Source organism: Grammomys surdaster, unplaced genomic scaffold (assembly GCF_004785775.1).
Source record: "Grammomys surdaster isolate TR1022 unplaced genomic scaffold, NIH_TR_1.0 134, whole genome shotgun sequence".
NCBI lineage: Eukaryota > Metazoa > Chordata > Mammalia > Rodentia > Muridae > Grammomys > Grammomys surdaster.
Window position 1 is genome coordinate 8,636,263 of NW_021604592.1, and position 15,533 is coordinate 8,651,795.

General features: G+C 45.4%; 1 protein-coding gene across 4 annotated transcripts in view; it reads left to right on the plus strand.

The window, feature by feature from the left end:
* The window catches only part of Fam71f1 (family with sequence similarity 71 member F1), a 17,517-nt gene extending 2,504 nt beyond the window's left edge, over positions 1-15,013 (plus strand). For 2 of the 4 annotated variants that reach the window (XM_028762643.1, XM_028762646.1), the window contains exons 3-7: positions 3,060-3,312; positions 5,956-6,077; positions 9,446-9,489; positions 12,902-13,069; positions 14,488-15,013. In XM_028762643.1, coding sequence (XP_028618476.1) covers positions 3,060-3,312; positions 5,956-6,077; positions 9,446-9,489; positions 12,902-13,069; positions 14,488-14,501 — 601 coding nt within the window. In that variant the 3' untranslated portion in view covers positions 14,502-15,013. The remainder of the gene's footprint in view (positions 1-3,059; positions 3,313-5,955; positions 6,078-9,445; positions 9,490-12,901; positions 13,070-14,487) is intronic. The other 2 variants (XM_028762644.1, XM_028762645.1) reach the window with 2 other exon arrangements.
* The last annotated feature ends 520 nt before the right edge of the window (positions 15,014-15,533 follow it).

Genomic DNA, 15,533 nt, shown 5'->3' on the forward strand with positions numbered 1-15,533 from the left:
GGAGATGTCTCAGTGGGACAATGGCATGATGCACATGAGTTTGGGACCTCAGCATCCATGCAAAAACAGGAGTACAGTGTATGCCTGTAACCCCAGTGTTAAGGGGTAGAGGAAGAGAGGTGGATTCTAGGGACTGGCAAGTACCAGCAGTTCTAGACGAAAGAAAAACTGTGAGCTCCAGGTTCAGTGAGAAACGTCCCCCCCCCTTTTTTTTTCCAGACAGGGTTTCTCTGTGTAGTCCTGGCTGTCCTGGAACTCACTCTGTAGACCAGGCTGGCCTCGAACTCAGAAATCCACTTGCCTCTGCCTCCCAAGTGCTGGGATTAAAGGCTGGGATTTGAACTCAGGACCTCTGGAAGAGCAGTCAGTGCTCTTAACCACTGAGCCATCTCTCCAGCCCCCTCTCCCCAACTCTCTAACCAACTTGCTTCCTCAGGGGTGTCTTTCTCTTTATTTATTTTTAATATTTTTATACAATTTGGCAATTTTATGCCTGCGTGTATATCTGTGTACCAGGTGTGCACATTGCCTGTGGAGGTTGGAAGAAGGTGTCAAATCTGCTGGTACTGGAGTTACAGGTACCCCGTGATTGCTGGGTCCTCTGCAAGAGCAACATGTGCTCATTTTCTCACTTAAGAAACTGTCTCTGCCTGGCGGTGGTGGTGCATGCCTTTAATCCCAGAACTTGGGAGGCAGAGGCAGGCGGATTTCTGAGTTCAAGGCCAGCCTGGTCTACAGAGTGAGTTCCAGGACAGCCAGGACTACACAGAGAAACCCTGCCTCGAAAAACTTTAAAAAAAAAAGAAAGAAAGAAAGAAAAAGAAACTGTCTCTATGGGCTGAGAGATGGCTCAGCGGTTAACGGCACTGACTGCTCTTCCAGAGGTCCTGAGCTCAATTCCCAGCAACCACATGATGGCTCACAATCATCTGTAATGAGATCTGGTGGCCTCTTCTGATGGGTCTGAAAGCAGCTGCAGTGTACTTATATACATAAATAAATAAATCTTAAGAAAGAAAGAAAGAAAGAAAGAAAGAAAGAAAGAAAGAAAGAAAGAAAGAAAGAAAAAGAAACTGTCCCTATAAAATATGGTGGGGTCTGGAGAGATGGCTCAGTGGTTAAAATCATGGGTTCCTCTTGGTGGCAGTTAACAGCTGTCTGTAAGTCTAGTCTCGGGATCAGACATTCTTTTCTCGATTCTGTGGGTACTGCATACATGAGGTGCACAGAACACACACACACACACACACACACAGAATCCGCATGCGCAGATCCACATGCTCACAGACTCCACATAAAATTTTAAACTGGCCAGGCGGTGGTGGCACATGCCTTTAATCCCAGCACTTGGGAGGCAGAGGCAGGCGGATTTCTGAGTTCGAGGCCAGCCTGGTCTACAGAGTGAGTTCCAGGACAGCCTGGGCTATAAGAGAAACCCTGTCTTGAAAAAACCAAAAAAAAAATAATTTAAACTGGACATGATGACACATGCCTTTAGAGCCAGTGCTCAGGAGGCAGAGGTGGGTGGATCTCTGTGTGTTCAAGGCTAGCCTGGTCTTCATAGTGAGTTCCAGGTTGGTCGGAGCTCTCTAGAGAGACACTGTCTCAAAAATAAAAATAAAAAACATTTTTTATAAAAATGATGGACAGCAGTAGAGGAAGACAGTGACGTTGACCGTCGGCTTTCACACATAAACACACGCACAGGCAAGCGTGACAAGCATGCGTGCATATAACACACACAAGTCAGGTGAGACAAGGCAGGTCTTTTGCTGGAAGGACAGACAATTTGGTGCAAGGGGAAGCTTTAGATGGACAGGGCCAGAGGCCTGTCTGCAGATTTACCTTCTTGCCTCAGTCTTCTGATTTAGCAGGAAACCTCTGAGCCTCTGCTTAAGTGGTAATAGTGAGACCTGACCGACGGAGGGCTGCTTGGGAGAGGCATACTCTTTTTAGTTCTGGGTGTCCAAGTAACTAGGCTCGATTTTTGTATCACAGGTCACTGGCTGCAGCCTTCCTCTATAAAACAAATGGACTAAGTCCTACTCGAGGCTGTAGCGTATAGTAGCGTGACGTTTGTGATAGGACTGTCCTGCTTGATTCTCGGTTCTCATTTCAGTCTCCTTTCTGCTGCTATGATCAAACACCCCAGCCAAAAAGCAGGTTATGGGAGAAAAGGTTTATTATTTGGTCTTACAGTTCGGGCAGGGAGGGGGGCGCTAGAGTCCATCATGGCAGGGAAGGGGAGACATGGTGGCAAGAGCAGGAAGTTGACTGATCACATTGTATCTAAACAGGAAACAGAGAACAGGAACTGAAGCCTTGTGATAAAACCTCAAAGCTCTTCCCAAGTAAAGTACTTTCTCCAGCAAGGACTTTGCCTTCTAAAGGTTCCATAACCTTCCAAACAGTACCACTAGCTGGGGACCATGTGTTCAAACAAATAAGTCTCTGGGAAAATTTGATATTTAAGCCACAAAAGGCCTCCTTACACAATCTGCAAACCATCTCGAGAATCTCTAGATGTTACCAGAGGTCTAGGAAACCCCTTTATTCCTCCAAGCTACCTCCTGCCAGAGCTCCCCATTATGTTGCTGGTATACCTGTAACAAGTACTGCCCACTGCAGGTGACTAATACTAAGTCTAAGCCAGGTCCTTCAGCCAGCTCTTTTGGGCAGTCTTGGGTTCATGGAGGTTAATGAATGAACAAGCTATGCAGGTGGGATTTTAAAGAAGGAAGCGGCAAAACCCCATGTCTCTGACCACCTTACTCTTGAGCTACTCTTGCGGCACAGGATCCCTAGACACTGGCCTGAAAATCATGGCCAGATGAGAGAGGCAGGTCTTAGGGTAAAAGCCCAGATCTAGTGAATCTAAATCTTTGGGATTGTCTTTGAGATCTTGCATCTTAATTAACTGCCCCAGGAAAATCTCCTTTCCTCAGAGTTTGAGCACCACTAGCCAAGAACTCTCTTTCACGCCCCTAAAAGTTCCCTATCCTTGAAGAGACGCACCAAACGTGACGGGGTCATCCAGGTATCGTCTTCTATGCATTTAGCATTCTCCCTTTGAAGTTTGTGGAGCTCCAGATCTGGGACCAACATGAACGCATCCTGCGGTTGAGGACAGTCACTGAGAAAATCTACTACCTGAAGCTCCACCCTGACCATCCTGAAACTGTCTTCCGCTTTTGGATCCGCCTGGTTCAAATTTTGCATAAGGGTCTGTCCATCACCACCAAGGACCCTACCATCCTTGTCACTCACTGCCTGGTACCCAAGAGCCTTTCCAGCCCAGTTGGAAAGACTGAGGTAAGAAATCCCCATTGCTACTCTTCAGCCAAGATCAGATTTGGAGAAGGGTGACCTTTGACCAGCTGCTGCTGAGTGTCTAGTGTAGGTGCCCTTGGCTTTAACTCTGTCCAGACATGGTAGCATTTTAAGCACAGAACAACCCTTTCTAAGTACATATGCTTCAGTAAATATACACCGTTGTGCAACCATCAGCTATGACCACCATTCAGTGGAAACGGACGAGAGACAAGGGTTTTTATTTTTGCTTGGCTTTTTGAGATAGTGTTTCATACAGTCCAAACTGGCCTCAAACTCCTTATGTCGACAAAGCTGGCCTTGAAATCTTGAGCTCCCAAGTATTAGGACTACAGACAGATATGTTCTACCAAGCCAGGCCAAAAGAGACTTTTCTGGACTGTGTGTGTGTGTGTGTGTGTGTGTGTGTGTAGTGGTTGTTTGCACTACTAGAGAAGCATGCAGTGGCTGGAGGAAGACTTCAGGTATATTCTTCTATTGCTCTTTGCCTTATTCCTCTGAGATAGAGTACTTCACCTAGAGCTTTGGGGATTTTTGCAAAGCTGGTGGCTAGCAAGCCCCAGCAGTCTTCCTGTCTGCTCGCCCACATCCGCCCCAGTGCTAGGGTTAGAGGTGTGCCTGACTCTCAAATGGATGCTAGGGATCTGAACTCGGGGCCCTTATTCTTTAACAAGTCCACTTACCTGCTGAGCCATCTCCCTACCCATGAGGGAATGTTTAGGTTTTTTTCATTTTCTATTTTTACCTCTTTTCTGTCTCTATAAAGTCATCTTAGACATTTCATTTTTTTTGCTTGTGGTTGTTTTTGTAAGAATAGGGTCTTAGGTAGCCAAAATTGCTTTCAAAGTCCATACCTCAAGTGGTCTTAGTGTTGGAATTATAGGACCAACCCCTCACGACCCACGCGCGCGCGCGCGTGTGTGTGTGTGTGTGTGTGTGTGTGTGTGTGTGCATGTGTGTGCATGTGTGTATGTGAACGTGCATGTGTAAGTGCACACATGCTTTGGCACACATGTAGAGGCCAGAGGACAGCCTCAGGCATTGATCGTCATCTTCTACCTTGTTTGAGACAGCATTCCTTGTCATTCTCTGTGTGCCCTCAACTGTTGGGGAGTTCTCCTGTCTCTGGTTCCCGTCTCACCACAGAAGCTCTAGGATTTCATACATGAGCTACTGTATCTGATTTTACATGGCTTCTGGGGCACCAAGCTCTTTACTCATTAGCATACTTTTGTTAAGTGTATTTCTACATCCGTTGTTGGTAATTGTAGGAGTTTTGTTGTGAAACAGGATCTTACTCTGGAATCCAGGATGGCCAACAACTCCAGATCCTCCTGCATTAGCCTCCAAATGGTTAGATTACAGACACACACTACCATGTGTGGCTTTGGAACTATGGAGGTATTTTGTTTGAGACAGCGTATCATTTATTTGTGCCTTTTGAGTTATCAAAAAAAATCAGGTGTGTTCAAAAATGGAGCTTGGCAAACAGCTTAAGAAAGGGTTGGGGGGGGGTAGAGTCTTCAGAGAAACCATGAAAAAACCCAGAGTGTTGGGCCTTGTACGTGGGCTTTTGGTGTACAGAAAACAAAACAACAAAAACAAACAAACAAACAAACAAATCAACAACAAAACCCCCCAGATAAACAGGGAAAGGAAAGGTTACAGTCTCTGAGGTAGAATTTGGAGAAGTGAGTGTAATCAACAGTGAAGTTCTGCAAGCGACTGTGTCAGGAGGGGCACTTCCAGGAAGTAAAGGGACATTCTTTATTAGTGGGAAAATTATTCTCCTGATCTCCTTAATATGTCTTCAGATGAATCAAATTTCCGGACAGGTGGACTCCTGGTCAGGGGATTCATAGGCCCCATTCGGGAAGATCCCTGGAACTCGCTGCCCTGCAGAGCCAATGAGAACCAGGTGCAGTGGGCAAGCCTATCTTAGAATATGAAGTGGAAACTGATAGAGGCAAGCATTCAGTGTCGACCTAGAGCCCTGCACCTGTTCTCATGTGCGTGCGTGTGCACCTACCTAGTCACACGTTCACATGCACATAAACAGCTACAAATGCACCCTACATCCAGCAAGAGACTGCATGCAGGGGCTTTCTTGGAGGAATTGGTGTTTTAAACATTAGCTTCTCGTAATTTATATATCTAAGGATAAAAACAAATAGCACTAGCTGTTAAAATTCGTATTAACAAGTTAACTATTCTAAATCTATGTTGGCAAGTATGCAATGAGGGCCTTACCTCCAAGGCACCAAAGGTTATTTATACGAAATACCAGCAAAGCCGGGCGGTGGTGGCGCAGGCCTTTAATCCCAGCACTTGGGAGGCAGAGACAGGTGGATTTCTGAGAGTTCGAGGCCAGCCTGGTCTACAGAGTGAGTTCCAGGACAGCCAGGGCTACACAGAGAAACCCTGTCTAGAAAAGCCAAAAAAAAAAAATAAATAAAAAAAAGAAATACCAGCAAAGAGAACTGCTTTCATGAGTGACTTGTATGGCTGCCTATTGGAGAGTTTGGGTCCCAATGTTTTAGAGTCTAGATAGAGTTTGGTGTTAGGAAAATGCAGAGAGCCCAAGGCTTAACCTCCTGTTTTCTTCATTTTTCTTTCCCCATATAGTCAGTGAAGAAGAAATCTAAAGGCCTCCAGCCCAGTGAGAGCCTCACACGTCTGATGGCCCAAGGGGAGAGTGAGACCCTCTCGCAGATCTTTTCCGACTTGCATCAGCAGAAACAGTACAGGTACATGATTTAAATCAGGTTAGCCCATACTACCCTTTTCTGTAGCCCAGGAGATCCCAGAGGTAAGACCCTCAGTGAAAGAGCACAGTTAGGGATGTGATATACTGTCACACAGTGCCTGGTGTCATCGTCATAGTCTCTGTTTCCACACAGCAAGCAAAGCAGGCCTGACTCCAGAGGAGTTATATAGGAAGGAAAATACTTCAGCAATGAAAATGAGTAACAGACATGGAAGAATGAAAGCTAAATACTAATCCAGTAGCTGATTCTAGAGAGACAAAAGCACATAACCACATAGCCACATAGCCACATAACCACATAACCACATAACCACACGACCACACGACCACACGACCACACAACCACACAACCACACGACAACCATGGCTTTAAACCCTGCTGTATACTGGTTACATTTCCTCTGACTGGGCCACTGTTTGGACTTTATAGAGATCCTAAGGTTGTTCCTAAAGTACAGCTTCCTGGGATGCTCAAGGGTTCAGGCCTGTCGTCTCCATCCCTGAAGAAACATCCTGTGCATTTGATGATGCATTGTGATATGAGAGACAGGAAGCCAGGTGTGGTGTCCCACATCTGTCATTCCAGTACTGAAGAGCCTGAGACAAGCAGATTGTCTTAAAGTCAAGGATAGCCCAGGCTGCAGAATGAGTTCCACACTAGCTTGGGCTACAAACAGAGAAGGAAAACCAAAAATAAAGTAGTAAATATCACCAGGAGAGAAAAATGAAGTGTCAAAAAGAAGTGTCTTTGTTTTGTTTTAAGATAGGTCTCAGGTAAGCCCAGGCTGGCTTCAAAGTCCCTATGTAGTTAAGAATGATCTTGAACTCCTGATCCTCCTGCCTCCACCTCCCAAGTGCTGGAAATAGAAGGAAACCTGTGCCACCATTCCAGGCTATAGAAGGGATATCCTCCCACTTCCTCTGGCTTTGTAGCGCAAGCTGGCCTAGAACTTAAGTAACTAGAGAGATGACCTTGAACTCCTGATCCCCCCCTAAATGCTAGAATTACAAGCGTGTGACACAGTACCTGGCTTCTTTGTTTTGTTTTGTTTTTGAAACAGGGTCTCACTATGTTGGCAATGCTGGTTCAGAATTCAGGATCTTCCTGTCTGAGACATAACTACAATCCACAGCTAACTTCCTATGCAAAGGACACTGTATTAGCTACGTTATCATTATAATAAAATTCCATAACCAAGTCAATTCATATAAAATGAGGTCTGTTTGAGCTTATGGCTGCAGAGGGGTAGGAGTCCATCGTGACTGGGAGACGTAGACAGCAGCGAGTGGCAGGGACGACGGGAAGCTGAAAGCTCACATTTCCAAACGTAAATACAAAGCCAAATCTAACTAAAGTAGCACAGGGTTTCTAATCCCAAAGCCTGCCCCCTGTGACAAACTTCCTCCTACAAGGCTGCACCATTTAAACCTCTCCAAACAGGGCCACCAAGTAGGGACTGAGTGTTCAGTCTATAGGTGTGTGCACGCACTCACATATTTCTCATTCAAACCACCACAGACCCTTTCGGATATATCTCATGCTGAGTTACTGGCTGTAATTCAGTCCCATGGCCCAAAACAGCTGAGAACCATAGTCTCCTTTAGACACAAGCCCAGACAAAATTAAGTGTTCTCAGCTGGGTGGTGGTGGTGCACGCCTTTAATCCCAGCACTTGGGAGGCAGAGGCAGGCGGATTTCTGATGTTCAAGAGTTCGAGGCTAGCCTGGTCTACAGAGTGAGTTCCAGGACAGCCAGGGCTACACAGAGAAACCCTGTCTCGAAAAACCAAACAAAAAAACAAAGAACAAAAAAAATTTTAAGTGTTCTCAGTCTAAGATGGTGGTACACACCTGTACTCAGCACTCAGGAGGCTGAGGCAGGAAGATTCCTGTGAGTTTGAGGCCAACCTAGGATTAACCTGTCTCAAAACAATAATAACCCCACAAAATTAGGTACTGTATCTAAGAAAAAAGGGGAGTAAAGGGGAAGGCAGGGTTATTAGGGGCCTGCCATCAATATCTGGCTTTTAATTCTGGAAGATTAGAGGGAGCTAAGCCCCTTTAGAGAAACAGGCTCTAGCCAGAAAGAAAGGGCAGGGGTGCAGAGCCAGGGAGTTTGAAAAAGACAAATGACTGAGGCTTTGTCCAGAGGAGCAAACTTAGGGAAGGAGCAAGAAGGCCATTGGGTAAAAGAAAATAGAAGTAGAAGCAGGCAGAGGCCAGGCCAAGCAGAGCCTGAGAAGCCAGGGTTTTAGAATTCCAGCGGAGGGGAGCCTTATTTGCATATTACCTATGAAGGTGCTGTGATCCAATTTACATTTGGAAAAATCACTCCAGCTGTGGCCCTGACCATTTATTGGAAGGAAAGCAGCAGAGACTCAGAAAGACCAGATAAGCAGCTAAACTGGGCTGGACTGGCAAGCAGAGCATCGCCTCTGCTTCCCTGCTCCCCGGGTGGCTGCTTTGCACAGACGCTTCCTCCATGTCCCAGCACAAACCCCCAGGAGATGATGCTCTGCTTCCAGACCCTTTCCAGGCTGGTCGTAGTTACCAGGTTTGGCTCATTAACAGCCTCCTGCTACCGAACAATAGACAGCACGCATGGTTGAGATCCAAGATCCAAAATGGGGCCACAGCCCTCCTCAGACAAATCAGCACCGCAAGCTCTGTGCTCTACCCATCTCCATCACTTCCTCTTGCCCTTTTCTCTTCTGGAAACATAACGTGTATCACACCCGAGCAGTGCAGCCACCGCTGGCCTTTTTCATATCTGTATCTATCTCTAAATCCTTTGCATTAGGAAAAGTCTCTTTTTAAAAACTGATATATTTTATGTATGTGAGTACACTTTATCTGTCTTCAGACACACCAAAAGAGAGCATCTTGATTCCATTACAGATGGTTGTGAGCCACCACATGGTTGCTGGGAATTGAACTCAAGGACCTCTGGAAGAACATTTCAGAGCTCTTAACGACTGACTCATCTCTACAGTCCCCAGGAAAAGTCTTGACTAGGGATAAGCTTTGAGATAAGACTTCAGAGCTGAGCCTGTAGCTCAGTGGGTAGAATTCTGGTCCTAACATACACAAAGCCTGGACTTGATCTCCAGCACTGCATAAACCAGGCATGGTGGTGCATGCCGTAATTCCAACACTCAGGAGGCAGGGAGGGTCAGAAGTTTAGAGTCATCCTCAGCTACATAGTGAGTTTGAGGCCAGCCTCAGATACATGAGACCATAGCTCCAAAAATCAAGATTTTTTTTAAAAAAATAACAACAACAAACTGAGTTCGATGTTTTTCTCCTTAACTTTTGATCTTCGTTTCCTTGACCCTGAAATGACTGGAGTTCCAGCAGGAGCAAAAAGGTGCAGATCAACAAGACCAGCTCAGGTAAGGAAGGATACAGGGTTGCATGCTGGGAGACATAGCTGCTGCGTAGGTATGGGACTCAGATTCCACACAATGCCTCCTCTGGCCTTGTGGATACCACCAGGAGTACCACAATATCTCCATACCATAGTTGGCATTTCTCTGGGCTTTTTGGATATCAAAGGCAATTTGGCACCAAGTCCCAACCATTTATTTAATTGAGATGTTTCTATATTCTCATTTCCGGTTCCCTAGAATGACCCTTGCCAGTACTTTCCCCCTTACATCTTGCAGTATCCATTTGTGGATTCACTGACTTATTCCAAAGCAGTCACTGGAGGCTCTTCAAGTGCCGGTCATACATACTACCTTCTCTCAAAGGTATGGTCATGTGGGTACAGAACAACATTATACAGGCTCCTTTCTAGCCCACATTCAAAGTTCATGCTGGAGTGACAGAGGCATATGAAGGTCCTTAACTCCTTTCAAGGCATTGGCTCAAGATTGGTGTCTAAGCAGAGCCATCTATGGTAGGATCAGGGCAGATGGAGCAGATGAGGTCATGTGAGAAAACATGACATTCTAGAAGGAGCAGCTGGTTCTCTGTGCCCAAATTCTGGTCTAGCCCCGGTCCCCTGGATGTGATCCTTCATCAGCTTCTCCATCTTTGCTGTCTCGCCTGACCACATGCTCTCCACCTCATCTCTACTCTGGCCACATCTGTTGCAGTCCCATTCCAACCATGCTTCCTCATACCTTAGTCATTCCCCACTTCCTTCCTTCCCCTGAGGAGCCTCTGTAAGCCCCCTCTACATCCTAGACCGCACGCGCCCGCCAAGACTTAACTGTCCTCTCCATGACCTTTCACACTATTCTCTGGTTCTCCGGTTCTTTTATAGGTTTAAGGCTTCTTTCTTTCTCTTTTTTTTCTCTCTTTCTTTCCTTCCTTCCTTCCTTCCTTTCTTTCTTTCTTTCTTTCTTTCTTTCTTTCTTTCTTTCTTTCTTTCTTCCTTTCTTTTTCTTTAAAAGGTTTTTTGAGACAAGGTTTCTCTGTGTAGCCCTGGCTGTCCTGGAACTCACTCTGTAGACCAGGCTGGCCTCGAACTCAGAAATCCACCTGCCTCTGCCTCCCAAGTGCTGGGATTAAAGGCGTGCGCCACCACTGCCCGGCTAAGGCTTATTTCTTAGTGAATGTTAAATTGCCTAAATTGCTTCTAAATCATCTAAAGAAGCAAGTACAGCACTGGGGACACATGGGAGTTCAATAACTATCTGGATCTAAGACCATTGACAAGTTAATTCTCCATACTGGCTCAGGAGATAGTCACAACATCATGATTGATATATATATATATATATATATATATATATATATATATATATATATAAATATATATATATATATATTACAAACTCCTGCATTTATAGGAAGAATAAATGGATAGAGATCTGAGGGAACACGGGCAAGGGAATGGTTGACTCTTACTTTATGATAATTAAAACAACTGCCAGCAGGGTTGGAGAGATGGTACACCAGTTAGGAACACTCACTGCTCTTCCAGAGGACCCAGGTTCAATTCCCAGCTCACATGACCGCTGACAAATGAATGTGACTCTAGTCCTGGGGGATCTGACAACCTCTTCTGGCCTCCAGGAGCACCAGGCAAGCATGTGGTACACAGACACACATGTAGACAAAATAGTCAAAGACATAAAATACAATAAGGAAATCTAAAAAAAAAAAAAACTGCTGGCAACTGACCCCTGTTTTCAACATTAAGACAAGAGTGGCAGAGACGGTGGCCACAAAAACAGTGACGATTTTAGTTCAGGCTTTGATTGATTGCTGCCACATAGGCACAGAGCCTGGCATTGTTGGTCTTGATTTTCTTTTCAAGAGTCACCCCCAAATCTGAATTTTTGAATATACACTGTAAAACCGGAAGTGTGGCATATACTAGCATTTAGTGGGCAAGACAGATGTGCCAAAGGGAAGGCTGTATTCAGCACTGATGATGGAGACACAGGCTGCCAGCCCCCGATAGTGAGCAGAGGCTCACTTCTTCCAGATCTGTGACTGCTTTCTCACAGGCCTTGACCTTTGACATGATGTCAGCTACATTGTCTGGTTTTTTTTTGTTGTTGTTGCTTTGTTTTTTTTTTTTAAGATTTATTTATTTTACTTATGAGTACACTGTAGCTGTCTTCAGGCACACCAGAAGAGGGCATCAAATCTCATTACAGATGGTTGTGAGCCACCATGTGGTTGCTGGGATTTGAACTCAGGACCTCTGGAAGAGCAGTCAGTGCTCTTAACCGCTGAGCCATCTCTCCAGCCCACATTGTCTGTTTTTATGTAACATTCGAGCACATTCACAAATGCACACACTTTAAACTATTCCGTGAGGTTAGGGAGGAGAAAAGCAGAATGCTCAAGAATATTTCTAATGATTACTGGGACTGGAGAGAAAAGCTTTAGAATTTCAGGACAGCCACCCAGGTGTGCATATCTGTCATTCCTAGTACTTGGAGAGCTGAGTTGGGAGAAATGCCTCAAGTTTGAGGGTGGCTTGGTCTATATAGCAAATTACAGGATAGCCTGGGCTACATAGTAAGATCCTTAACACCAAAAAGAGTTTCAGGATATCTGATATTGGGATATTCTTGGGTTAATTTTAATGAAGCATACTAGGATGTTCTCTGGATCCTGTTTTCTTCCTGGGTCAAGAACTTGGCTGCAAAGGAAGTGACGTGCCAGGCTCTTGGGACTCTTGCTGTCTCCTACTGAACTCCATTGGAACTTCTGGGTGGAAAAGAGGGGAGGGAGGAGGGCTGGGAAAATAGCTCAGTAAAATACTTGTCTTGGAAGAATAAGGAACTGAGTTTGACCTCCAGAACCCATGGGCTGAAAAGATTGTCTCAATGGTTAAGACTCATATTCCAGAGGGTCTGTCTGGTTCCCAGCATCCACTTGGGGTAGCTCACAACTACCTGTAACCCCAGCTCCAGAGGGAATGGGGAGACCTGATGCCTCTGGTCTCTGAGAGAACCTTCATTCACACAGGTATAGTCACATACACATGTACTCAGGCACTCACAGCTAGACATTTCTCCATTTACTGAGGCTATTTTGTTCAACATGATTGTGCTGTGATCAAGAACATGGGCTCTGGAGGCAGGTTGGTTGGCTCTGCATGTTGACTCTGTCTGCCTCTCCGTAATGTGGCCATTAGTAAGTTAACCAGCCTCTGTGGGCCTCAGAGTCCTTCTCTGGAGAATGTGGGTTGTGGGAGAGTTGCCTTTATACCGTTGTTAGGAGCGATAAAAGGAGCCTAGAACACAGATAATGGCTTTCTCTGCCTGTAACTGTTGGCTGTTAGCTTCCAGAGTGTTCTGTGAGCTAGAGAGCAAATTCACTCCTCTTCTTAACTAGAGAAAGCGACTCCCTGTGAAGACAGTATCCCCTGTACCTGTGATCTCAACTGGAGGGACGCATTCATGTTCGGAGAGTGGGAAAGAGAGAACCCCTCTGGGCCACAGCCCCTCTCGCTCCTCAGTACTCTGGCTGCCTCCAGCAGGCCACGGCTGTCCCTAACTGGAGGTATGTATCGTGGTGATGGGGTTGATCTGGTGGCCTTGCTGGGACAGGCTGGAGTTCAAGTTCAACATCAGGACCCTGTCCTAGGGTCCCCAGAGTGATTCCAAATGCTATTTATGGGCAGAGAATAGGTCACTGGCCACAATGACCTCAGTCCTATTCCTCTCCCTTGTCTTTGCCTCCAATGATATTGACTGAAACTCTGCAGTGTGATATTTCTAAAAATCAGAGTCCCCACAAGTGGTGCCAAAGGACAAATTGCTAAACTGGTGATCTTGGAACTAGAGCCTTCTCTTCTAGCTGTGTAGGGAGGGATAAGGGACTCCTCCTGGAGTTCTGGATTTCCTGTGGTCCTTCTTACCCTTCTCCTACCCTATAGCTCTTGGTGTCTTTCTAATTGATGGTGCTGGAGTATCAAGAGGGAGAAGGAGCTAGCTGGCAGGATTGGGTGAGGGCAAACTTCCCTGAGGTCCCAGCCTTTCTCTTTCCAAGTTCCAAGGATCCCCATCCTACATTCATTCAACAAGCACTGTGAAGTTCCTTCCATGCACTGTCTCTAACAGAGTCGTATAGAAGGTGTGATAATGTATATTTTTCTAAATCATAAAAATAAAAACATTTATTGTATTTGTAAAAAAAAGTTTTATTTTTAAAGTAATTTTTAAATGAACGTACAAAGCAATGGTTTTCGTTATGGCATTTTTCTGGTTTTCAGTTAGTAACTGTGCAAGCAGTTACTAGGCTACTTCACAGGTAGATGTCATTACATTTTGTTTTTCTGTACCCTTCCCCCCCACACCCTATTCCCACTACCCCCTTCTTCCTGGTCCCCTTCTCTTTCCCAAATAGGCTCTATTCTGCTTTCCTGTCTCCTGAATTCCATTGCTCTATCTTCTCTCTCCTCAGGATGTCTTCCTGCCTCCCCATGATCTCTTTCAAACTTTCATGATCTACATACATATCACGCACATGAAACCACATGTGCTCTCACGCGCGCGCACACACACACAATTAAATAAATTAAAATTTAAAATGTAAATAAGCACCAGCACCTCCTCCTGTGGTTTCTCTAAGGTTTCAGTTAGCCACAACCAAATACAGTCCAAAAATTAAATGGAGATTTACTCTATTTGAGGGAGAAACCATAGTCACATAACTTTTGTTAGAACACAGTTGTTTGCTTTATGTAGGCATGTTGATAATATCATATCACGCCTCTGAATTAAACTTTATCTAATTCCTATATATTAAAAGACATGGCATCTATATGGTTTGGAGTTGACTGCAATTTCTAAAAGCATAGTCTGGTTGGGAAACAAAGTCCCACAGACAAAAGAGCCGTTATTGTGTCTACGCATTCACAGAAGAGTTTTTCAGGTAACCTATATGATATTGACTACTTTTCTCTCCGGCCCTCACAGGAAACTCTATATGATGTTTCGTTTCCTATTGGGGAGAGTTTATGCGGCCCGTACCAGCACGTCTCTTCAGCATTCAGTTTTGGCGGCTCTATCTGGACGAAAAGGAGGAGGAAGTTGCCACTAGGAGCAAACCAGAGTTATCTCAGCAGCACTGACAAGAGCGCCTCCTCATCCTGTCAGCCTCTCCGTGTGTTCTCAACCACCGCCTCAGAATACAACTTGCAACCCTGTGGCCCGGGCGATCAGGTAGATTGGGATGCATTGTCTGAAAGTCTGGAGCCTGGAGAAGAGCATGTGGCGAGGGAGAGCAAGCCCAGAGAAGCAGGGACACCGGAAGCTGGTGGGACACGGGAGCTGGTAGGAGGGAGTCGGAGAAGAGAGGCAAAAAGAAAAGAAGTAACACAAGGAAACAGAAGAGACCTGGGAGAAAAGCTGAAGAGAACTAGACAGGAAGTACATCTCTGAGAGATGCCCCGCCAAGCGTCTATTTATCTAATTTAAAAAGTAAAGCCATAAACCAAGGAAAGAGGTGTGGTTTCCTCTCTGCTCACATCGCTCTGGTACAACTCCATCCTTCCTCTGGCTCCCAGTTCAGGCTGTTCAACCTCTCCCTGGGTTAGAAGCTGAGGAACAATCTCTTGTTTGGGTTTTGAGATAGGGGCTCACATATCCCACCTCATGGATGCTGGGATTACAGGCATTTTCAACCATGCCCGGTTTATGTGGTGCTGGGGACCAAATGCAGAGCCTCATACATGCTAGGCAAAACGCTCTACCAACTGAGTTATATCACCAGCCCCCCTTAGAAACAATTATTATAGGAACCCGAAAGATGAAGTGTTAAGGTAAGGTAACTTTTCCTTTTGTTGTTTAATCTATCTAGGTTTGCTGCTGTCTCCATCTTACAAATGCTGGCACAACCTTTTGGGTTGACAACCCCTGAAACATAGACATACCTGGTCCATGTGCCTTGATAGTGCTCATTAAATTAGCCAGTCCGTGTCAAACTCCCGGTCATCTCAACATTCCTCACTACAGTAAAATAC